General features: G+C 42.3%; 1 protein-coding gene across 2 annotated transcripts in view; it reads left to right on the top strand.

Annotated features, from left to right (window-relative positions):
• Positions 1–26,204, top strand: part of LOC140186823 (phosphatidylinositol 3-kinase C2 domain-containing subunit gamma-like) — a 273,036-nt gene that overhangs the window by 25,530 nt on the left and 221,302 nt on the right. For both annotated transcript variants that reach the window (XM_072241431.1, XM_072241430.1), the window contains 2 exons: positions 3,218–3,375; positions 18,655–18,769. In XM_072241431.1, the coding sequence (XP_072097532.1) occupies positions 3,218–3,375; positions 18,655–18,769 (273 nt within the window). The remainder of the gene's footprint in view (positions 1–3,217; positions 3,376–18,654; positions 18,770–26,204) is intronic.

Genomic DNA, 26,204 nt, shown 5'->3' on the forward strand with positions numbered 1-26,204 from the left:
AAACAATCACGCTTTCAAAGATGTAGGACTGAAAGGGAAAAAAATGTTGTGTCACCATTCCTAGGTCAACAGCTGCAGGAGAAAACTCATAGCATGTTTCTCATTCGACTCTGGTAGGGCCAGCATAGTAAATTGTGGTATAAGTTCAGGGTTGTCCACACAGATTAAAAATGCAATGTTCAGCACTTGAACCGCAATCTCCACTTTCAATGTTCATTTACAAAAAGTTCAAAGGTATTTAACTTAATTTTGGAAATGGTGTTCAATGCCTGTGACTGCAGTCAAAGCCACATTTCTCCCCAAACAGCCGATAACAGTACCAGAACCAGGGTTTAACATCACTATCTAATACAACTTGAACGTCGTCGTTTTGCCGCAGCATTGCAGAGCAAAGATATGAAAATATTATAGATTACACGTTAAATAAATAGTGCAGAAGAAAAGGAATAATGAGGTAGTGTTCATGGACCAGACAGGCATCTGATAGCGAAAAGGAAGATCCTTAAGTCTGAGTCTCCTGTCTGATAGTAGTAATGAGAAGAGCACATTGATGCAGTTTAAAAAAGCCAAAAATATTTTCTATTCACTTTGCACCAACATGGAACAGAACCTTGCTGCAAAGCAAATAATAAGAAAAATAGTTAAAACGCACAGCTCTTGGTGATTGCTCATTTGGTAGCACTCACGAGATTGTTGTAGTTCACGTCTCCCTCCAGGGGCTGATGCACAAACCTCAGCACCACTAATGTAGATCATCAGGTCAGTAATGGATTATAGTTGTAGGATCTCACTCTATGTAAATCAACAGCCGAGTTTCCCACCTTAAAATGTCACCAGCTTGACTTTGTTGAGTGTTTGTTAAGTAATTGGAGTTCCTGAGGTTAGGAAAGACACTTGTCATTGTTCTTATTGTGTTTGGATGAGGTCTAGTCAAGTGTCCTCTCCTTTCCACTGATGCAAATAATCCACATCTTCATTTTAATCTATTATAATGTACACTCAGTGGCCATTTTATTAGGTGTCTCCTGAGCCTAATGAAGTGGCCATTGAGGGTATGTTCATGGTCTTCTCCTGCCGTAGACTATTACTTCAAGGTTGTACATTTAGAGATGCTCTTCTACACACCACTGTTGTAGCAGTGTGGTTATTTGAGTCACCATTGTTTTCCGTTCAGCTTGAAACAGTCTGACTTTGACCTCTCTCATTAACAAGGTGTTTTCCCCTGAAGAGCTGCTGCTCACTGGATTTTTTTTAGCACCACTATCTGTAAACTCTAGAGACTGCTTACGTGAAATTACAGGAAAGCAGCAGTTTCTGATGTACTCAAACCACCCCACCTAACACCAACAATCATTTAATGTCAAAGTGACATAGAACACATTTCTTCACCATTCTGATGTTTAGTCTGAACAACAATTGAACCTCATGAAAGCGTCTGTCTGCTTTTATGCATTGAGTTGCTGCCACATGATTGGCTGATTAGATCTTTGCATACCAAGCAGGTATACAGGTGGTACCTAACTAAGTGGCCACTGGCCGTATTTTAAAAACGTTCTTGGCTATTTCAGGTAGAGTCAAAAAACACACTGGGTAATCCCATATGCTACAGGTCTCATGATTTTGCACTGAAATAATTCCATAAGAATATCAAAGTTAGGAGTGGCTCCACCCTTCAATAAAAGCATGGCTGATCTGACTGAATACTCATTTTCACCTTCCAGATTATCCTACTCGATCCCCAGAAAGTTTGCTTATCAGTCCTCTCCCTTTTCTTGCAGCTCTGCATGTGTTATTCTTCTGTTCTATTAAATCCAGTAACTAGAAAATCTTTTTTTGTGTCTAGCAACAAATGGCAAACTGCCAAAACGTCAGATTCTAGTCATCATCCTTGGTGGACAGTGCAAGGTGAAACACAGCAGCATTTACATCTGTGGTCACTGCTCATGTCCTGGTGTGAGACTGAAATACCAATCTCTTTCAATGCTTAATTATGTGCCTCATTTTAATATGTATATCATTAGCAGAGAAGTCAGTGTGCAAATACATCCCCATCAATAATACAAACTAATGCTGGCACTCCAAACTAATGTAGAAAGTAATGGAAATTAACAGAGAGTTCGTTAATATAAGTAATCAGTCCTACAATTAGACTTCATTGCAACTTGCCAACCACTGTGAGATCTTATTGCCCTCTATGCCCTCAGATAGTTTACAGAGGTAACATCTTTTATTTTGTCTGCTCCTCCTGTTCTGGTAGACACAGAGTTGTATTATAATCAGTCAGTTTTCTGCTGAATTACAAGACAATATTTCTCGAAGTTGGATTACTCTTTAACTGTGCAGAGGATGGGGAAAGGGAACTTTAACACATGGTGTTTCAGTGAATTGATGGAAAATCCTTGCAAGGTCAGCAAAAATTAATCATAGAATCCAGCACTTGAAACTTCACAGTAAAATGGTATAATTTAAAATGCCTTTAAACTTTGAAATCCTGTTGGAGCTTCACTCTTCACTGCTACCCCTAAGGCTTACAGTTCTTTGGAAGAGTAACTATAAGCATAGTTGAAAAGCAAAAAAAAATGCAGATGATGAATATCTAGAGAAAGCGTCGAAAATACTGGGGCCTCTCAGCAGGTCAGGTAAAGAGAGGAACAGGCTTCATGCTTCAGATCAGAGACCTTTCACCAAAAACCTGCTGAACATCCCCAGCATTTTCTGCTATTATAATCATGAAAGGTAGCCCATCTTTTCACTGTACAGATAGAGTAAGACATGAGATACATTTGCCATATTTTTCCCTTCTTGTTTATCTATTTTAGAGAAACATGCCCTTCCAGACCTCAAAACTGCACCACCCATGTAGCCAATTAACTTAGTCGCCTGTACGTCTTTGGAATGTGAAGGACCCGGAGTACCCAGAGAAACCCATGCTGCCACAGGGAGAACATATACCCTCCTTGCAGATAGTGGCGGAAATGAGTTGGCGCCGTAATACTGTTACGCTAATCACTATGCTACCTTGCTGCCCTGTTTATCTTATATTTTACATATGAGAACATGCATAGCTATTTTATTTCTTTTGCCTACTTCAGAGCGTCACAAAACGTAACAAAACATTTTATTTATTGTATGCAAAGTAATTTTTTATTCAGCCTTCTCTCTCTCTCCCGCTTTTCTCTCACATATTCTTGTGTTGTGTTTGGTTTCTATTGCACAGGCTGAGAGCTAAATACCCGAGTTCTGACTTGCAGTCCAACCCTGGTCTGATCACCAGTATTGTCACAGCATTTCCGGAGGACCTTCTCTGGGTCTGGCGTATCCCTGTAACCATTGTGTCAGATGTTTTTACGGAGCCAATACAAACATTCCCATACGGTTGGTAACTATTTAATATTCAATAGATTTTTTTTACAAGCCCTAAAGGTTAAACCCACTATTAACATACGCAGAAAATCTCCATTTAGGAATGCGTATATGTGAATGCAGAGCGGTATTTATTTTTTCTTTGTGAAATGCAGTAAAAGATTGTCATATTTGTTTCATAGTAAAACTCAAGAACCCTGTGCAACCAGACAATTAATTCACATTTTTACTCTGCAACTGAAGTGCTTAATCAGTGAGAAAGCAGAGTTCTTTATAGCATTTTGTTATTAACATTGGCTCTGCAAGCAAGATTGGTACCGATTGCTCTTCTTTTCAACTTGTTAAATGGGATTGGGACCTTTCTTCTGGAACCATGATAGCCCAAATGTAGATGTTTCTTCAACGGTGCTGTTAAGTACAGAATCCCCAAGACTATTACCTGGCATTGATGAAAGGAAAATTAAATCAATTCAATTTAGGATAGTATTTGGTGAGGAAGAGTACCTAGCACAGGGGTTCCCAACCTGTTTTACGCCTTGGACCCCTACCATTAACTGAGGGGTTTGTGGACTCCAGGTAGGAAACCCCTGACCTAGAGGAATTTGTGCTTCTGTCTACCTATTACCATTGATCTTACTCATACATTCAAAATCACTAGAGTTTTGTTAAGCATGAGTACCATAACAAATTAACCTGAGACACAGAACAAACATAAATTTTTTTTTTAGTGTTGGCACTGTTTGGAAATATGGCAGCCAATCCCACCAATAACAATGAAACAAAATTGGTTTAGTGACAAATGTTGTGGCACATGTCCAGAGCTGTTGCAGCATTTTGACCCAAAACATGAACAATTCCTTCCCCCTCCCACAGCTGCTGCTTGACCTGCTGAGTTCCTCCAGCAGATTGTTTGTTGCTCTACGTGAAGTATGTCTGTTTGAACAGAAGCATCAAAAGAAACCTGCAATTAATTTGCACCATTTTCCCAACTTTATTATTAACTCCAGCCTTCTGCCCCTTTGTGAGGCTTTTCTCTTCATAAATCACCACCTTTTGCTCCTGGACCTGCAAGAACAGTGTCTACAAAAAGGAATCTATCAGTTAGATATCGCACCCCATTCGCTTTTCCCATTCATACTGCTACCCTTCAAAAATAATCTGGGCACAGCTCTATAAGTATTTTCATCATTTTAACAGCTGCCCTCGTTGTTAAATTACTCCAGAGACCCTGCCATCTAACATAAAAAATATTTAAATTAGCTGCCTCAGTGTGAAGTAGGCTTCAAAAACAAGCAGTACCCAATGAATACAGTCCCAATACTGTATCCATCTTCGGACTACAACAAGCTGTGAAGAAATTCTGCTAATATCAGCCATCAGGCAGAACAAGGCACTGTGTAACTAACCAGGTGAAATATGCATTTTTGTATCCAATGGCTCTTTATAGATTATGGCTTGATCCCTGCCTCTGGAAGCCTGGTCCCATCTAGAGAAGCATGGAGCTAACATATAAGAGAGCATAAATATTAAAAGAACTCTTAAAGCAGACCAAATGCAAAACAAATTGTCTTAGTTCCAGTGCTGCAAAGGTGTTATATATAGAACATTCCACAGAAGGCAATGAAGTACGAAGAAAGATCTGTGTCCTGTGGGATACTATTTTAGATTCAGTGGCCCTGTACTGTCATTCATTTAGAGCTAAATATAACGCAGGCATTTTCAGCCCCCCTTGCAATGTTAATTTTAAATCAATCAGACAGTGTTCAGCCATGACATCTTGTTAGACTCTAGGCTGATTGTAAAATCCCATGTTTTTGAGTCATAGGTTCACAGAGCACTACTACAATCAGAATCTGGTTTAATATCACTGGCATATGTCGTGAAATTTGTTATTTTGCAGCAGCAGTACATTGCAATACATAGTAATATCAAAAAAACTATACATTACAAAAAGAAATATATTTTTAAAAATTTAAATTAAATATATAGTGCAAATAGCCAAAAAAAAGCAAAAAATAGTGAGGTAGTGTACATGGGTTCACTGTTCATTCAGAAATCTGATGGCAGAGGGGAAGAAGCTGTTCCTGAATCATTGACTGTGTGTCTTCAGCCTCCTGTATTCCTCCTTGATGGTAGCAATTCGAAGAGAGTATGTCCTGGCTGATGTGGATCCTTAATGATGGATGCTAACTTTTTGAGGCATCGCCTTTTGAAGATGTCCTTGATGCTGGGGAGGTTCGTGCCCGTGATGGAGCTGGCTGAGTTTTGCAAATTTCTGCAGTTTATTCTGATCCTGTGCAGTGATCCTCCATACCAGGGGCAACCAGTTAGAATGCCCCCTGTTGTGTCTGTGCACAACTACATACCAATTAAATAAAATCATGGAAATAAAATCATGGACGTGGGAGATGGCTTTAACTAGTGTATTCACATTGCAGCAAGACAGAGAGAATAAAGCGCATGTGTAGGCAACAGCATAAGCAGAGACAACAGATCAATATGTAGTGCTAATAGGGGAAGGGAAGTCTTTGCTCCAAAAGAAATTGATCAGTACATTGCACTACCTCCCCCTTTAGATTAATGCAACATATAACTGTAGATATACAAAACATTCAATTTCCCTTTCATAAACCCATATTTCAAATAAATGTGCTTTCACAATTATAGTCCATAACTAACTTCACAGTTTTAAAGGTTCAGTCTTTTGGGTGGCGCTCTGTTTCTTTCAGGATAGCACCTCCAGACCTGTGGAATGGCATCAGGTTTGGTAGGTGTCTTGTCTCAGAGAACGTTCTCAATTTCCCATGTAATGTCAGTGACATGATCATCACTGAGAGGTAAGTCTGATGACTGTAACGTGTCCATTTTGTTGGGTGCAATCGGCTTGGGTGTGTTCCTTGGTTGAGCATCCAGTATCTGGTCCACATGATGTGTCCAAGTCTGATCTCCAATATTCACTGTGTACATCAGTGGTCCAGTTCTTGTAGCTATCCTACCGGATGTCCACTTGTCTTCTCGGTACTCATGTGCTAGGATGTCCTGTCCAATCTCAAAGCTGCTTGCTGCTTCACTTGGCAACTGGCTGAATTGTTTTTTCTTCACTTCCTTCTATAGAACTGGTTTCGGGAGGTCAATGCAAGATCTCAGATTCCTACTCATGAACAGCATTGCAGGTGTTTGATTTGTCGTCGCCTGAACAGAGATCCAATACACGAAAAGGAAGTTGTCTACCTTGTGGTGTAGAGGAATGTCCTCTTTGTCCATCACTTCAATGGACTTCTTGAAGGTTTGGATAAACCTTTCAGCTAACTCACTCATTTGCTGGGTGGTGAGGAACTGACTTGAAATGTCTGATGCCATTTGTCTTCATGAAAAGCCTGAATTTTTCTGACATGTATTGTGTTCTGTTGCAACTCACAATCTGTTTTGGTAAGCAGTGTCTGGTGAAGATAGTCCTCAGGGCAGAGACAGTCTTTGCTAAGATGGTTGACTTCACTGGTGTAACCTCTGGCCACTTTGAATTAGCATCCACAGCAATCAGAAACACGAGTCTATGAATGGCCCAGCAAAGTCAATACATACTGTTTCCCAAGGTGGCAATAGCCACTTCCAAGGGTGTAATGGTGCCTATGGGTGTGCATTTGAACTTTTTGACATGCAAAACAGCTTTTACCAAAGTCTTCAGTCTGTCCATCTATTCCTAGCTACCACACTTAGTTCCAGGTGAGACTCTTCATCTTGACTGTACCCAGGTGTCCTGCATTCAGATTTTCTAACACTCTGCTGTGAAGTTTAGAAGGAACCTCAAAACAAGATCCACACATCAGCGTTCTTGGACATACCAACAGTTGCTCTTGTCTCACTGAAACATAGTGTAACCATGAGCTGGCCATCCTTGCATCATGATTTCGTAGACTTTTGACAATGTCGGGTCCTTTCTGGTTTCCCTTTGTATTTCGGAATTTATTACCAGCAACTGGTCCACCAATGCAGTGTGGGATTCTTCTGCTTGGTCACAGTATGAAGACTTCCCTTCTTCAGTTGCCAATACTGGAAGACATGACGAGCCATCAGAGTAGCTGTGTTGTTTAGTACCCTTGTCATAAGAGTGGGCTCCTATGAATAGTACCCAGTGTTGTAACTGGGTAGCAGTCATCACTGGAATTCCCTTCCTGAGATTGAAAATAGACACAGGGGCTGGTGATCTGTCACTAGCGTAAACTTGTGTCCGTAGAGGTAGAGGTGAAACTTCTTTATTCCTTATACTAGACTAAGGGCCTCTCAGTCGATCGGTGCATAGTTGCATTCTGTGCTCGTCGGTGATCTTGAAGCAAGCACAATCGGACATTCAAATCCATTTTTCATAATGAGCGCTAAAATGCCTCCAATGTCACAAGAGGATGCATCACGCACCAGTCTGATAGGCAGAGATGGGTCATAATGGGTGAGTAGTTCATCGGATGTTCTTAGTCTCTTTGCTTCCTTGAATGCTCTTTCACATCTTTCTGACCATTTCCACTTTGCTCCTGTCTGTAACAGTGTGTACAATGGGTGCAGCACTGTGGCAATGTTTGGGAGAAACCAACAGTAGTAGTTTACAAGGCCCAAGTTTGTCTCAACTAAGGTCATAGTTGAGACCTTTTCTGGTTTGGGTGCCTGTAGCACTGCTTCAGTCTTCTTTTGTGATTTATGTAAGTCATGCTAGTCAATGACACGTCCACAACATGCAATTTCATTCTTGAAAAACTTACATTTCTCTCTCTTCACATACAGACCGTACTCACTCAGCCTGGTAGTCACTTTACCAAGGTTCTAGAGGTGCTTTTCATCACTTTTGCCAGTCACGATGCTGTCATCAGGGTAACACTATGTTCATGGGATATCTTGGAGCACGTGGCCCATTGCTCTTTGCCAAATTCCAGGAGCTAATACGATGCCAAAGACGAGACAATTATACTGGAACAGTGCCTTGTGGGTGTTGATTGTGAGGAACTTCCTGCTTGACTCCTCAATCTAAATTTGCAGATAGGCTTGTGACATCTGCCTCTCTGTCAAAGATGCAAAAATGTCTTCTATTTGTGGCAGGGGATACTGCACAATATGCGGCACTGGGTTAATGTTCACTTTGAAATCCCCACCTATGCAGACAGCTCCAGCCTTCCCTTTCTTGATCACTGGGACAGTGGTCATCATCCAATCACTCCACTCAACCTTGGAGAGAATTTCAGACACCCTCAAGCTCTGCAGTTCAGCATCCACTTTAGGACGTAGTGCACAAGGCCCTGAATGCACTTTATGGAATCTTGGTGTTGATGTTCTATCTGGCTCAGTTCTGGCCTTCATGCCTAACTGTTGTGTTGGGCCTCCATGCATCACATTTACTTTCAGTTTGCCTTTGGTAGACACTTTTTCACCTGTGTAAGTCTTTAGCATCACTGAGGTCTTCTCAGAAAACAGTCTGTTGTAGTTAGCTTCTGGAATTATGGACAAAGCTGACCCTGTAACCAGCTCCATTTTCAGTTTTACGCCAGACACGTCTATTGTGGTCCAAATGATTCTGTGATCTGCTTCAATTATACTATGTAATTCTAGGCATGGGAGTTCACCTTTGCCAGATTCTATGTTGTCTGATTCCATTTTGCCTTTAGTAACTTCATGTATTTGCTTAGTTTTGGATTTGGGACTTTTCACTCAGTTGTACTTCTTGTCTGCCTTGCACATTCTCTTTATGTGTCCTTGTCTGTGACACTTCCTGCAGGCTTTTTCTTTGAACCAACAGTCATTTGCATCACGGGTAGATCTGCCACATCAAGAGCATCTTTGTCTTTTTGCACCATTCAGGGGCATTTTGTGCATTTCACATTCTATCCCTTTCTGTAGTTCTGTTGCATCCTTTGCTGCAGTCTCCAATGATATTACAATGGTCAGTGCCCATTCTAAGGTTAGGTCTCTTTTGGATAGTAGCCTCTTTTCAGTGCTTTGACAATGCATGCCGCATACAAGCCTGTCCCTTAATGCACCAGAAGGTACATCTCTAAAGTCACAGTACTGGGAAAGTTTGTGCCGTTCTGCAATGTGTTCAGAAATACTTTCACCTTTTGACGGGTCCCTTTTGTAAAGTCGAAACCTCTCTGCTATTGCCAGTGGTTTAGGGCTCAAGTGATTTTGTAAAATTGCAACAATTTCATCAAACATCTTGCTTGCTGGTTTTTCAGGGGTTACCAGGTTACTAAAGAGACTGTACTTTGGACCTATTAAGCTAAGAACTGTAGGGGCTTTATGTTGCTTCTCCACATTGTTCATGTTACAATACAGTTCAACCCTCGCAATATACAACTCCAGCTTTTATTAGTACAATCCTGAGCGAAGCCAGTACCTCATTATTTTCGCTTTAAATTCAGCGCATCTTTCACTGTTACTGTACTCACGTTTATTAACGTCTGTGACAGCCTTCTCATGCTGTTAAACTCTCACTGTTTCATCCTGTAACTGTTGGTGCAGTTGGTGATATTCTCTGATATTCAGGTTTGTGCTTGCCACCAATTTGTTGTGTCTGTGCACAACTACATATCAATTAAATAAAAACACAGGCGCTGGAGGTGGCTTTAACTGGTGCATTCACATTGCAGCGAGAGGGAGAGGGAACATTGCACTTGCATAGGCAACAGCACACGCGCAGACAACAGATCAATATGTAGTGCTGGGGGAGGGTGGGTCATTGTCCTAAAAGAAATAGATCCATATATTACTAAGACCACAGATCGACCCCAGTTCATTGTCCTGTACTGTGTTGGTATGTAGCTGTGCACCACCTTCATTGGGGTATCTAGTTCAATATACCCTAAGTTATTAAGTACAGTACTGTTAAATGCTTTGTTTAGCTTATTAAGCAATGGTACTTTGTCCATAAATACAAGAGTTTCATCAGATGCTGGAAATCCAGAGGAACGCGTACAAAATGCTGGAGGAAGAAGTGGAGGGGAAGAAGCTGTTCCTAAAAAGTTCAGAGTGTGCTTTCAACTTCCTGTTCCTCCTCCCTGATGGTAGCAATGAGAAGAGAGCATATCCTGGGTGATGGAGGACCTTATTGATAGATGCTGTTGATTTGAGGCATCACCTTTCGAAGAAGTCCTGATGCATTGGAGGCTCGAGCCCATGGTGGACTAATTTGCAAGGGGGATGGGACCCGGAGTGATAGAGCAGTGAAAGAAGTGCATGGAGTAAAGCCAGATCTAACATATAGAGAGGCTTTGAGGAAAGAGAAGCAGAATAAAGGGTGTAAAGACAGTAAGGTAGAAGGGCGAAAGTGCATGTACTTCAATGCAAGAAGCATCAGGAACAAAGGTAATGAACTGAGAGCTTGGATACATACATGGAATTATGATGTACTGGCCGTTACAGAGACTTAGCTGGAACAAAGGCAGGAATGGATTCTCAATTTTCCTGAATTTCAGTGCTTTAAAAGGAATAGAGAGGGAGGGGGGAAAGGGGAGGAGGGGTGGCATTACTGGTCAGGGATACTATTATTGGGGGTATTCTATAGGCCCCCTGGTAGCAGCAGAGATACCAAGGAGCAGATTGGGAGGCAGATTTTGGAAAGGTGCAAAAATAACAGGGTTGTTATCATGGGTGACTTTAACTTCCCTAATATTGATTGGCACCTGATTAGTTCCAAGGGCTTAGATGGGGCAGAGTTTGTTAAGTGTGTCCAGGATGGATTCCTATCACAGTATGTTGACAGGCCGACTAGGGGGAATGCCATACTAGATCCAGTATTAGGTAATGAACTGGGTCAGGTGACAGATCTCTCAGTGGGTGAGCATCTGGGGGACAGTGACCACCACTCCCTGGCCTTTAGCATTATCATGGAAAAGGATAAAATCAGAGAGGACAGGAAATTTTTTAATTGGGGAAGGCCAAATTATGAAGCTATAAAGCTAGAACTTGTGGGTGTGAACTGGGATGATGTTTTTGCAGGGAAATGTACTATGGACATGTGGTCAATGTTTCGAGATCTCTTGCAGGATGTTAGGGATAAATTTGTCCCGGTGAGGAAGATAAAGAATGGTAGGGTGAAGGAACCATGGGTGACAAGTGAGGTGGAAAATCTAGTCAGGTGGAAGAAGGAAGCATAAATGAGGTTTAGGAAGCAAGGATCAGATGGGTCTATTGAGGAATATAGGGAAGCAAGAAAGGTGCTTAAGAATGGGCTGAGAAGAGCAAGAAGGGGGCATGAGAAGGCCTTGGCGAGTAGGGTAAAGGAAAACCCCAAGGCATTCTTCAATTATGTGAAAAAGGATGACAGGAGTGAAGGTAGGACTGATTAGGGATAATGGTGGAAAGCTGTACCTGGAGGATGTGGAAGTGAGCGAGGTCCTCAATGAATACTTCTCTTCGGTATTCACCAATGAGAGGGAACTTGATGATGGTGAGGACAATATGAGTGAGGTTGATGTTCTGGAGCATGTTGATATTAAGGGAGAGGAAGTGTTTGAGTTGTTAAAATACATTAGGACGGATAAGTCCTTGGGGCCTGATGGAATATTCCCCAGGCTGCTCCATGAGGCGAGGGAAGAGATTGCTGAGCCTCCGGCTAGGATCTTTATGTCTTTGTTGTCCACGGGAATGGTACCAGAGGATTGGAAGGAGGCGAATGTTGTCGCCTTGTTCAAAAAAGGTATTAGGGATAGTCCGGGTAATTATAGACCAGTGAGCCTTACGTCTGTGGTGGGAAAGCTGTTGCAAAGGATTCTTAGACATAGGATCTATGGGCATTTAGAGAATCATGGTCTGATCAGGGACAGTCAGCATGGCTTTGTGAAGGGCAGATCGTGTTTAACAAGACTGATAGAGTTCTTTGAGGAGGTGAACAGGCATATAGATGAGGGTAGTGCAGTGGATGTGATCTACATGGATTTTAGTAAGGCATTTGACAAGGTTCCACATGGTAGGTTTATTCAGAAAGTCAGAAGGCATGTGATCCAGGGAAGTTTGGCCAGGTGGATTCAGAATTGGCTTGCCTGCAGAAAACAGAGGATCATCGTGGAGGGAGTACATTCAGATTGGAGGGTTGTGACTAGTGGTGTCCCACAAGGATCTGTTCTGGGACCTTTACTTTTCGTGATTTTTATTAGCGACCTGGATGTGGGGGTAGAAGGGTGGGTTGGCAAGTTTGCAGATGACACAATGGTTGATGGTGTTGTAGATAGTGTAGAGGATTGTCGAAGATTGCCGAGAGACATTGATAGGATGCAGAAGTGGGCTGAGAAGTGGCAGATGGAGTTCAACCCAGAGAAGTGTGAGGTGGTGCACTTTGGAAGGACAAACTCCAAGGTAGAGTACAAAGTAAATGGCAGGATACTTGGTAGTGTGGAGGAGCAGAGGGAGCTGGGGGTACATGTGCACAGATCCCTGAAAGTTGCCTCACAGGTAGATAAGGTAGTTCAGAAAGCTTATAGGGTGTTAGTTTTCATAAGTCGAGGGATAGAGTTTAAGAGTCGCGAGGTAATGATGCAGCTCTATAAAACTCTGGTTAGGCCACACTTGGAGTACTGTGTCCAGTTCTCATCACCTCACTATAGGAAGGATGTGGAAGCATTGGAAAGGGTACAGAGGAGATTTACCAGGATGCTGCCTGGGTTAGAGAGTATGGACTATGATCAGAGATTAAGGGAGCTTACGCTTTACTCTTTGGAGAGAAGGAGGATGAGAGGAGACATGATAGAGGTATACAAGATATTAAGAGGAATAGATAGGGTGGATAGCCAGCACCTCTTCCCCAGGGCAGCACTGCTCAATACAAGAGGATATGGTTTTAACGTAAGGGGTGGGAAGTTCAAGGGGGATATTAGAGGAATGTTTTTACTCAGAGAGTGTTTAGTGTGTGGAATACACTGTCTGAGTCAGTGGTGGAGGCAGATACACTAGTGAAATTTAAGAGACTACTAGACAGGTATATGGAGGAATTTAAGGTGGGGGGTTATATGGGAGGCAGGGTTTGAGGGTCAGCACAACATTGAGGGCTGAAGGGCCTGTACTGTGCTGTACTATTCCATGTTCTATATGCAGCCTTCTGCACCTCTTTCTGAATATGTGCAGTGGCCCCTTCATACCAGATGGTTAGAATGCTCTCCAAATTACAACTGTAGAAATTTGATAGGTGGCATCCTTTGCTCAGTCTCCTCAAACTCCTAATGAAACATAGCTGCAGTTGTGCCTTCTTTGTAATTGCATCAATATGTTTGACCTAGTCTAGAACTTCAGAGGTGTTGACACCCAGGAACGTAAAACTGCTCACCTTTTCCACAACTGATCCCTGGATAAGGACTGAAGTGAGTTCCCTTGACTTTCCCTTTCTGAGGTCCACGATCAATTCCTAAGTCTTACTGATGTTGAAAACAAGTATGTTGTTGTGACACCATTCAACCAGCTGATCTACCTCACTCCTGTATGCCCCCTCGTCATCATCTGAAATTTTGCCAACAATAGTTGTGTCATTGACTAATTTATAGATGGCATTTGAGCTGTGCCCAGCCACATGGTTGTGCATGAAGAGAGAAAAGAGCAGAACCAGGCTTCTGTGTCTTCAGGCTTCTGTATCTTCTCCTTGATGGTAGCAATTAGAAGGGGGTACGTCCTGGGTGATATGGATCCTTAAAGATGGATGCCGACTTCGTGAGGTATCGCCTTTTGCCGATGTCCTCGATGCTGGGGAGGCTAAGTGCCCATGACGGAGCTGTATCCTTGGTGTGCGGCAGTGTTGATTGTCAGTGAGGAGGAGATGTTCACTTCAATTTGCACTGACTGTGGCCACCCAATGAGGAAGTGAGGATCCAATTCCAGAGGGAGTTACAGAAGCCCAGGTTTTGGAGCTTGTTTATTAGTACTGAAGGTGCGATGCTATTGAACGCAGAGCTGTAATCAACAAACAGCAGCCTGACGTAGGCATTACTGTTATCCAGGTGATCCAAGGCCAATTGGCGAGCCAGCGAGACTGCGTCCACTGTAGACCTATTGCAGTGATAGTCCAATTGCAGTGGGTCCAGGTGTTTGCTTAGGCAGGAGTTGATTCTGGCCATGACCAACCTCTCACAGCACTTCATCACAGTCATAGTCATTAAGGCAACTCACTCTGCTCTTCTTGGGCACTGGTATGATTGTCAGTCTTTGAAAGCAGGTGGGAATCTTTAACTACAGCAGTGAGAGAGCGAAGATGTCCTATCAGTTGCTTGGATTTGGTTTTCAGAGCCCTTCCAGGTACACCATCATGGCCAGACAGCTTGTGAGAATTCATCTTCCTGAAAGATGTTCTGATGTTTGCCTCTGAGACAGAGATCACAGGATCACCAGGTGCCAGGGGTTCTCACAGGTGTAGTTTATTCTCCCTTTTAAAGACTGCATAAGAGGCATTGAGCTTATCTGGGAGTGAAGCATCACAGGCATTCATGATGTTAGGTTTTGCCTTGAGGGAAATAATGGTCAGCAAACCCTTACAGAGTCGATATGCATCCAATTCCATTTCTAACTACAACATAGAAACAAGCCATTCAGCCCATTTAGTCTGTACCAACCTATTTTCTGCCTAATCCAATCTGCTCACACCTGGTTTCATGGACCATCCACCTTTTATCCAGGTACGTACCCAAACTTCTCTTCAATGTTGCAACATGCACAAAATGCTGGAGGAGCTAAACAAACTGGCAGAATCTACGGAGAGGAATAAACAGTCATTGCTTTGTGTTTGCAATGAATGCACATTTCAATGTCCTTGGCAGTCAAACCTTGTCCACCTTGGTGTTTGAAATCCACCATCATCAAGGGAGGTTACCTTCATGATTAATGCTTCTCCTAAGCAACCTCCAGCTTTTCACATGCAAGCTCAACCACCAAAATGCTCACCACACCCTCTCCTGGATCCTGGTTTAGATCGCTCTCATCTGAAGTTTATCCTTCAATAAACACCACTCGCATCCATTGCTCAATGTATACAATTCAACATAGCTATCCTTATCGTACCCCTTTATTGCTCTGTCTCTGCAACCCCATTTTGTCTGCAAATATCTTTCACTTTTTGTTATCTTGAACATGGCCTTACTGAGCACTTTACTCCAAATCTTGTTGCATCCAATATCAGAGGGAACACTTAATCTATCCTGTTTTGGTTTTCTGTCTCTAAAGCTCTCATCACCATAAGTCTGGGCCATTCCTTAGAATCAATCTCTAAATTTTCCTTTCCCTCCTGCTTTCTATTGATCTGGGCTTAACTCTCCTCTTCACTGTTTCTCAGCTGTGTCAGCTTAAGCTATTCAATACACGTGCTGTACACTGTAATTCATTTACTTATTTATTTATTACTTTTTTTCTTCTATATTATGTATTGCATTGAACTGCTGCTGCTAAGTTAACAAATTTCACGACACATGCCAATGAAAATAACCCTGATTCTGCTTCTGTAATCTCCCTCTGGTGCTGTTGTGCTAGTCTCTGCTGCTTTCCCTTCTCTTTTCCTTTCTTTTCCATGGGATTCAGCCACTTATGTTTTTCTCACCTGGTCTGCTGAATCTGGCTTCAGCCACTGTTATTCAGTGTGAATTGTGCAAAGAGAATCCAGATATAACTTCAAGGGTAAAAGTGGTGGAACCCAGAACCACAGCAACTGAAACCTTAACCATCAGAGCGTTTCCCTGGAGCTTCAGAGTCTGAGGAGCAAACTGGTAATAGTATATAAAACCATGTGAGGCATAAGTAGGGTGGGTAGTCTTTTCCCCAGGATAGAAATGTCAGATACTAGAGGGCATAGGTTCAGGTGGGACAGGGAAAGTTTAAAGAATTGTGAAGCAAACTATTTGCGCAGAGAGTGGTAGAAGCCTGGAACATGCTGCCAGGAGAGTAGATGTAAGCAGATACAATAGCAACATTTAGGAGAAATTTAAGCAGGCATGTGAACACGGTAGAGAATACGGGATTGGTTTAGATTGGTATTGGTTTTGACACAGTGATAACGGGGTGAAGGCTCTGTCCTGCACTGTACTGCTCTGTGTTCTATGTTCTAAATCCAAAATCAGCAGAGCAGTAGGAAAAGGAGCTGATTCACAGTGACTGAAGTCAGATATAGCAGACCAAGTGATCAAGATATAAGTGGCTGAATCACATAGAAAAGGAAGGAAGGAGGCAGGGAAAGAAACACAGACCAGCCCAACAGCAGCAGAAGCTGTGAAAGAAGCAACAATGCAGGGGAGAGTGAAGTCCAGACCAGCAGACAGCAGGAAACAACACCTTCACTGGTATCTACGTCAGAAGTGGAAATAGTTGATGATACTATTCATAAGGTTCAGTGCTGTTACAATGGCTCATTCTCTTTAGCTTCTCTTTCATGTATTTGCTTTTATCGGCTCCTCAAACGGTATCATGGGAACTGAATATTGAGTATTTCTGTTCTTTCTACCTACATCTTTCACCAACACTTACTGTATACTCAGACCAACTTTGATAATGGAGAAGGTCTTTTGATTTAGAGCCATTAATGTTTAAAGGGGAAGTATAACAGGGACGTTTTAAAAAATGCATGTTACTTCACAATGTTAAAGTAGTAAGGATTGACTGAGGAAGAGAATAACAAGCAGATGAATTCAGGATTATGGCTCATAGGTTAGAAGTATGCATCAAAGAATTGCTGATTCTTGAAGTGTGCTTTTGGGACACTAATAGAAGAATGAGCATAACAATAGCCCATTTTGTATCTCCCACTATATTACTCTTCCCATGACTTCACATTACACCATAACACAAGAGAAGGAAACTCAGAGAATCTACTTTCCGAACTACATTTAAAATAAATTCATAACTAATTGGAACAAACTTAATATGGGAATATGGCAAAGCGAGCGACATATAGAAACATAGAAATCTACAGCACATTACAAGCCCTTCAGCCCACGATGTTGTGCCAACAATGTATCCTACTCTAAAAACTGCCTAGAATTTCCTTACCGCATTGCCCTCTATTTTTTAAGCTCCATGCACCTATCAAAGAGTCTCTTAAGAGACCCTATTGTATCCGCCGCTACTACCTTCACTGACAGTGCATGCACCCGCCACTCTCTATGTATAAAACCTACCTCTGACATCCCTCTTGTACCTACTTCCAAGCACCTTAAAACTATGACCCCCCCCCCCACCCGTGTTAGCCATTTCAGCCCTGGGAAGAAGCCTCTGGCTATCCACACGATCATCATCTTATACACGTCTACTAGGTCACCTCTCATCCTCCTTCACTCCAAGGAGAAAAGGCCAAGTTCACTCAACCTATTCTCATAAGGCATACTCTCCAATCCAGGCAACGTCCTTGTAAATCTCCTCTACACTCTCCCTTATAGTACCCATATCCTTCCTGTAATGAGGTGACCAGAACTGAACACAGTACTCCAAGTGGGGTCTAACTAAGGTCTTACATAGCTGTAACATTACCTCATGGCTCTTGAACTCAATCCCACGGTTGATGAAGGCCAACATACCATATGCTTTCTTAGCAACACTGTCAAGCTTTGAGTCTCCTATGGACATGGACCCCCAAGATCTTGCTGAACCTCCACACTGCCAAGAATCTTATCGTTAATATTATATTCTGTCTTCAAATTTTCCTGCTGAAATGAACCACTTCACACTTATCTGGGTTGAACTCCATCTGCTATTTCTCAGCGCAGTTCTGCATCCTATTGAAGTTGCACTGTAACCTCTGACAACCCTACAGCCTATCTACAACACTCTCAGGGTATATGAGCAGGGTATTTAAGAGTCAAGATTCAAATTTATTTGTCATGCATACATTGCAACATACAGTGAAATGCATCATGTGTATTAACTACCGACACTTGCAAGAATGTATTACGGGCAACCGGTAAGCCTGCCACACATTCCAACACCAACATGGCATGCTATGTTTTTGTTCTAACTGAAGAATTATAAAATAGCCCATGTCCAATATGTTTGGTCGTCCCATCCATAATTTCACACTATTTTTTTGGAGTTAAGAATTTTGAATGTATTGATCCTTCCTCATTATATCAGTGGCTCAATGTCCATGCAGACAGCCCTGATGCTATATCAAGATGGACTCGACATCTACTGCAGAAGAGCAAGTTAAAAAGTAATCAGAAAACTACTTTTGTCCAAAATAACATTGTATTGACAGTAGTGCAGTTAGTAGTGTTGTTGATTCTGGTTCATCTCAGTGAACAAGAATATGGCCAAAAATAACGTGCTCTTCAACATTGTATCCTTTAACCTTTTCAGCTGGCTCTACAGTCGAGGAGCTCATTCACATGACCTTGTGCAATTCACAACAACATCTTGAGGCCGACAATGATTACGTTTTAAAGCTCTGCGATGCTGAAGAAGTTTTACAGAAGTAAGTTGTTTGGGCAAAGTTTGTATTATAACAAAGGCATTGAATTGAGATGTGTGTCTAAGTTTCGCATATAAGATAGTTAAAACTACATACCCAATGTGATGGATGGTTTGGGAATTTCAAATATTGAGATTAATACAATATATCAGGTAAAGGTATCATGGGATACAGTGAAAAGGCAAATAAAAGAATTGAGGTAAAGATTTGATTGAATCAAATAAACAGCTGGAGGAGTTGTATGGGTCCCTCCAGTCCTTCAGTTTTAAAAGGGGAGGAAGTGGCTCACGATCCCATCAAACAACGAATCATAAAAACAGGAGATTCTACAGATGCTGGAAATGCATAGCAACACACACAAAATGCTGGAGAGGAATAAACCGCTGACACTTCAGCTGCGATCCTTCATCAGAACTGGAAAGGAAAGCGGAAGAAGCCAGGATCAGAAGGTTGAGAGGGGAAAGGACTATAATCTGGCAGTATAATTGGTTAAGCCATGTGCGGGGGACGGTCGGTGGGTTGGGAGGGGTGGATGAAGTCTGAAGCTGGGAGGTGTTAGGTGGGAGGGCTAATGGGCTGAAGAAGAAGGAATCTGTGAGGAGAGGAGTGTGAACTATGAGAATAAGGGAAAGTGCAGGCGCACCAGAGGGAGGTGATAGGCAAGTGAAGAGAAGAGAAGGTGCAAGAGTGGGGGTAGAATGGGGAATGGAAAAAGAGAGAAGAGGGAAGAAAGGGAAATTTTTTACCAGAAGCTAGAGAAATCATGGAAGTCAGAGAAATCAATTTTCATACCATCAGGTTAGAGGCTACCTAGACAGATTATGAGGCATTGTTCCTCCATTCTGAGAGTAGTCTCATCATGGCAGTAGTGGAGGTCATGGACCAACATGTTGAAATGCGGGTGGGGAGTGGAATTGAAATGGTTGGCTACCAGGAAATCCTGCCTGTTGCAGATAGAGCAAACTTGCTCCGGAAGATTCCTTCTTCCTAAACCCTTTACTTTTTCCATCAATCAATTCCTAGCTTCTCACTTCATCCCCCTTCCCCCACCTACCTTTCCAGTCCTGATGACAACCTTGGCCCAAAATGTTAACAGTTTATTCCTTACCATACATGTTTCATCAAGCAACTGCAGTTTATTCACTAAATCAGCTCCCATGCAGGTAAGAACACTCATGAGATGAAACAGTACACTGAAAGCCTGTTGCATCTACGTACAAACCAATTACTGCAAAGGAAAAACATTAAAGCCCTACAATCAATGTCTCATTCCAAAATCAATTAATGTTTTGTTGCACAAATCTTGAATTAAGTTACCCATAAATCCAAAATGGATATGTTCCATTGAATATAGGATGAATTTTAAGATCCCACTGGTCAAAAGAGACTTAACATTCTCCCGAATTGTTTACATTCAGCAATGTTCATTTGTGCTTAGTGCACAAGAAATAACATGCAGGAGATTAGTTTTTGTATAGCAGTTGATCACTTCCATGGAGCAATAATCACAAGTGAAGCTATGAGGAATATTACTTTCACTCCTCTCCTGGCAGATCAGTGTTGGCTTCATTTTAGTACAGGTAATTTTGTTGTTTTGACAACTGTAGCATTCAAGAATGCTTTTGTTAATTTATTTCCAAGCTGTGTTTTCACTAACAAGACTAGCATTTATTGTCACCCCTAATTGCCCTGTATTGATACAACAAATTGCCTCACTCAGTCACATTGCTGCACTTTCGTTAATCATCATGCATAGTTGTGGGTGACTGATGGTACATACAGTCCAGATCATGGAGACACATCTGGTATTAGTGAACTTTTTGTGTCACTATATTTTATTTTCCTGTTCTGTGGGCTTCTGGGATAAGGGCAGCAGCTATCGCCTCTCAAACTGATGCAGAGCTCCTCATGGTAACAGGTAAAGAGCTCTATAATTTTTGGCCCAGCCACAATGAAAGGAATGGTGATACCTAACCAAGTAACGCTGGTGTATAAGGGAAGTTTGTACATGGTGATGCTCCCACTTGCCTGCTAACTTTGTGCTTTTAGGAGGTGTAGTCAGAGAGCCATGAACGTGTTGCTACATTAAATCATGTTGATGGTGCACAGTCACAAACACAAGCAAAATCTGCAGGTGCTGGAAATCCAAAGCAACACACACAAAATGCTAGAAGAACTCATCAGGCCAGGCAGCGCCTATGCGAAAGAGAAAACTGTTGACGTTTCAAGCCGAGACCCTTCATCAGGACTGGAAAGGAAGAGGAGAAGTCAGAGTAAGAAGGTTGGGGGAGGGGAGGGATAAGTCCAAGGTGATAGGTGATCCCACCGGACTTAGTCTGGTGAGGAGGGTGTGAGGACACCCAGCAGGACTGAAAAAAAACAAGACCTGACAAAGGGCAGATGAGCTCTTTGTGAGCCAACAGCCATCTGGAATCAATTATAAATGATGAAATAGCGGCTATTTGGATAGCAGTAGCAGGTTAGCTCCGAGTCAGCATGGATTTACAAAGGGGAAATCATGCTTGGCTAATCTTCTGGAATTTTTTGAGAATGTAACTATGAAAATGGACATGGGAAAGCCAGTGGATGTAGTGTACCTGGACTTTCAGAAAGCCTTTGATAAGGTCCCACATAGGAGTTTAGTGGGCAAGATTAGAGCAAATGGCATTGGGGGTAGGGTACTGACGTGGATAGAAAATTGGTTGGCAGACAGGAAACAAAGAGTAGGGATTAATGGGTCCTTTTCAGAATGTCAGGCGGTGACTAGTGGGGTACCGCAAGGCTCGGTACTGGGACCGCAGCTATTTACAATATACATTAATGATTTAGATGAGGGCATTAAAAGTAACATTAGCAAATTTGCAGATGACACAAAGCTGGGTGGCAGTGTGAAATGTGAGGAGGATGCTATGAGAATGCAGGGTGACTTGGACAGGTTGGGTAAGTGGGCAGATACATGGCAGATGCAATTTAATGTGGATAAATGTGAGGTTATCCACTTTGGTGGCAAGAACAGGAAGGCAGACTACTATCTGAATGGTGTCAAGTTAGGAAAAGGGGAAGTACAATGAGATCTAGGTGTCTTTGTTCATCAGTCACTAAAAGTAAGCAAGCAGGTACATCAGGCAGTGAAGAAAACTAATGGCATGCTGGCCTTCATAACAAGGGGAGTTAAGTATAGGAGCAAAGAGGTCCTTCTGCAGTTGTACAGGGCCCTGGTGAGACCACGCCTGGAGTATTGTGTACCTGAAGAGTTGTAAATAGAACTGAAAACCATGCAATTGTCTGCAGCGGTCACTACTGCTGACTTCCTGATGGTGGTAAAATCATTAATAAAGCATCTATAGAAAAGAGGGCTGAGGAATATGCACTGAAAATGTTTTTGCCTACTCTCCCAATTTGTGTTGGTCACGTGGCCAAGTGGTTAAGGTGTTCGTCTAGTTACCTCAAGGTTGCTAGTTCGAGCCTCAGCTGTGGCAGCGTGTTTGTGTCCTTGAGCAAGTCACTTAATCACACATTGCTCTAGTGTCTGTGCGAGGAGTGGCGCCCCACACAGACTTCCAATCTGCGCCTTGTAAGGCATGAAAATGCCCGACACAGGCCTCTCATGGTCTGAGTCGACGTCCCCCCCCTCCCAATATCAATGTTCCTCAGGAATGGGCAGCAGCCAAAATGTTCACCCTCTGATTCCAATCAACCATTTCTTCACAGATTTTTGATATCACAATTGAACAGATTATTATTTGATGTCAAGTGTAGTGTGTGCATTTTTAGATCAAGATCTAGTCAATATTTGGCGGCAAGTAACAGTTCCACTTTACATGTACCATTCATTGACTCTCAACAACAGTAAGGCTAATATCCTTCTCTTTACATTCAAACATATCACCCGCATCAAACTGCCAAATATCGACATGGCAGAATTTTCCTCATGTCTATGTTTGGAACAAGATGGCGATAAAACTGGAGCTGAGAGTCACAGTGGGAACCTAAACAGGATATCATTATTAGTGAGATTAAGTCAGATTTTAAATGAGTTTTTTAGATGACATCTTCCATCTCTTTCATGATTGAAAGTAGTTCTTCAGACAGTAGAAGGCTGGATTTGATTTGTCATGTGTATTTTAAGTGTCATTAGTGGCTTTTGCCATCTTTTCATGCAAGCCATATATTTTTTTTTGCATTGATTCATTTTTTGGGACATAGCTATTATTGGAAAAACCGAGATTTATTAGGAAGTAGTCCTTTGTGAACCAACACAGTCCTGGTAAAGATGCTCTCACAATACCCTTGGGTATATCAAATTCCAGGATTTAGATCCTATTACAACGAAGGAAGGCAATTATTTCCAAGTCAAAGTCATTTGCACCTTTGTGGGGGGATCTATCAAGATTCAGGTTTCAAGATTTTTTATTGTCATTCTTCAGTGCACAAAGAATGTGTAAAGAAAAATGAAATGATTGTTACTCTGGATTCAATGCAGTATCACAAAAACACAATAAGTATAAAAACATAAAAGCAATATAATATAAATATAAAAGCAATCTTATAAAAGTGTATAGTTGGGCTCTGTGGATATATATAAGATTCAGGTGGTGGTGTAACCATTAAGGCTGCTGCTGAATCCTTGCCAGTAGAAATGGTGGGTTCAGGAAAAGCAACTGTAATCATCAAGGCGGTAACAGGATTTTATTTATCACAGGACAGAGGGGCAGTGTCAGGGGGAACCGACACTTAGAGTGGATTGTGAGATGCAAATCAAAAACCTGCTTTTTCTTGAGTTTCTTGGATGTTGTTGAAGCTGTACCGATCTGGGCAAGTGGAAAGCACTGTGCGCACTCACACTTAATTGTGCCTCGTAGCAGGTGGAAAGTCTTTCGGATATTAGGATTTGAGCCATTTGCTGCAAAAAATGCTGGCCTGTTTCTGATGCTAGAGTGTTAACATAACTGATCTATTTGAGTTTCTGGTCAATCGTGACCCCTCAGGGTGTTAATCAAAATAAAAACTGCTGGAGAATCTCAGCACGTGAGCCAGCATCTATGAAGCAGAGGGAGTATTAACATTTCAGGTAAAGGTTCTGCGTCACTTGAATGTGACTAAAGCTTTTGATCTTCAAGGTGCGCCTTTACTTCTGCCTGTTCTCTGGCAGGTATGCAATATCAATTGAGATGGATTATGGAGGTTTCCAATTATTTTACTTTCGATTTATCGTACCTCTGGCACTTAGGGCAATGATGAAGGTTTTCAATCACTGCCTGTTCCTGACAAATATTTCAATGTTTCTCCAGCAACACCTAGGTTTCACAGTTTTTCATCTAGCTGCTTTCAGATGTCCTTCTTTCAGTTTGCCAGTGATGATTCATAGCCAATCCACCTCTACTGTCTCCTGGTGGTGAAGAAACTCATAACTTCTTGAATGTATAACAGTTTTTTGTTTGAGATAGCTCTGGGCCAGAAGATACAGAGGATTTTCCTGAGGTAAATTCTATGAAATAAAAACATCTTCATTGAATATGTAATTTCCCAGTCTTCTTCTCCATAAGATAGTGTTGAAAGTGCACAGGACTGACCTACATTGAATTTGGTTCTGTAGTCTTGTATCTTGATATTCAAGCTCCTGAAGACACTCCTAGCTCTGTTGATTCTGTTCCACATGTCCTGGTTTGATGACTCAGTCTGGCTAATGGTGTTCACCAAGTTTGTGGATGTCTCTGAATTAATGGGAATATCATCCTCCACATGTGCTCCCGATAGTGAGACAATGTAACAGGTCACGCTACTGTTTGGTTGCAGTTAATTTTCAGACAGACCTGCTGACTGCATCTATTTTGTCAAATTCCCTTTGACATTGTGAGAAGAAGACAAATTTATCTGCAGAGTTATGAATTGCAGAGAATGGGGATGTTGATATGATCCTTTTGATGTCTTACATTGTGCATGACCAATTGATGCATTGAAGGAAACAGATCATCACCCACCTTGATGTATCACGGCTCTAACTCAAGGATTGAGCTCACTGCGTATACATTTGTGGTAGTAACGTTGATCCTCTAACAAGAAATCTACATCCCTGCTAAGTGTACCTCAGACTAGTCTTGTGCAACACATTCAAAATGCTGGAGGAACGCAGCAGGTCAGGCAGAATCTGTGGAGAGGAATAAACAGTTGCTGTTTCTGGCCAAGACCCTTCATCAGGACTGGAAATGCAGGGAGAAGAAATCAGAATAAGAAGGTGGGGAGGGGAAGAAGTATAAGTTGGATGAAACCAGATGAGGCGGAAGGTGGTTGGTGGGGGAGAGGGAATGAAGTGAGAAGCTGGGAGGTGATAGGTGGACGGGGTAAAGGACTGAAGAAGAAGGAATCTGATAGATGAAGAGAGTGGACCATGGGATAAAGGGATGGTGGAGGGGCACTAGTGAGGTAAAGGGCAGGTGAGGAGAAGAGAGGGGGTGTGAGGGGAGCCAGTATGTGGAATTCAAAAAGAAAGAGGGAGGAGGGGTAGAAATTACAGGAAGTTAGAGAAATCGATGTTCGTTAGATTTTGTAAATGTTGCCTAATGCCTTCCCAAAATCGTATGCCGTTAATTGCTTCTCTGCCATGACCCGAGCTAACTCTACTGTAAATTGGCCGTTCCAAGTGCAAGTTTTGAATTTTGGCTTGTAACTTGCACTTAATAGTTTACTTCTGGATTTTACCACTGGTAGTCTTGAAGGTCATCAACTCCTGTTAACCATCACACACAGTACTAATGGATTTCTCCTTTACTATTTCCACAATGTGTTCTGTTTTTTACAGGATGGGCTGATGGCCTTGTGCCCCCTCCCTTCAAATCACACAGAGAGCAAAAGCTCCACCAGCATTCGGATTCCTATTCCGATATGTCCATACATGGCCTCCTCTACTGCCATGATGAGGCAAAACTCAGGTTGGAGGAGCAACACCTCATATACCGTCTAGGTAGTCTCCAGCCCCTTGGTATGAACATAGAATTCTCCAACTTCCGGTAATTCCCTCCCCCTCCCTTCCCCTATCCCTATTTCACTCTGCCCCCTCCCCCAGTTGCCTATCACCTCCCTCATGGTCCCACCTCCTCCTACAACCCATTGTGTTTTCCCCTATTCCTTCTTCACCTTTCCTGCCTATCATCTCCCTGCTTTCACTCCCCCACCCCTTGATCTTTCCCCTTACTGGTTTTTCACCTGGAACCTATCAGTCTTCTCCTTCCCACCCTCCCCCCACCTTCTTTATAGGGCCTCTGCCCCTTCCCTCTTCAGTCCTGACGAAGGGTTCCAGCCCGAAACATCGACCGATCTTTTCCACGGATGCTGCCCGACCTGCTGAGTTCATCCAGCATGTTGTGAGTGTTGCTTTGACCCCAGCATCTGCAGAGTATTTTGTGTTTACGACTAGCATGTACTCTGGCGATCATTGGGG

Source organism: Mobula birostris, chromosome 23, assembly GCF_030028105.1.
Source record: "Mobula birostris isolate sMobBir1 chromosome 23, sMobBir1.hap1, whole genome shotgun sequence".
NCBI lineage: Eukaryota > Metazoa > Chordata > Chondrichthyes > Myliobatiformes > Myliobatidae > Mobula > Mobula birostris.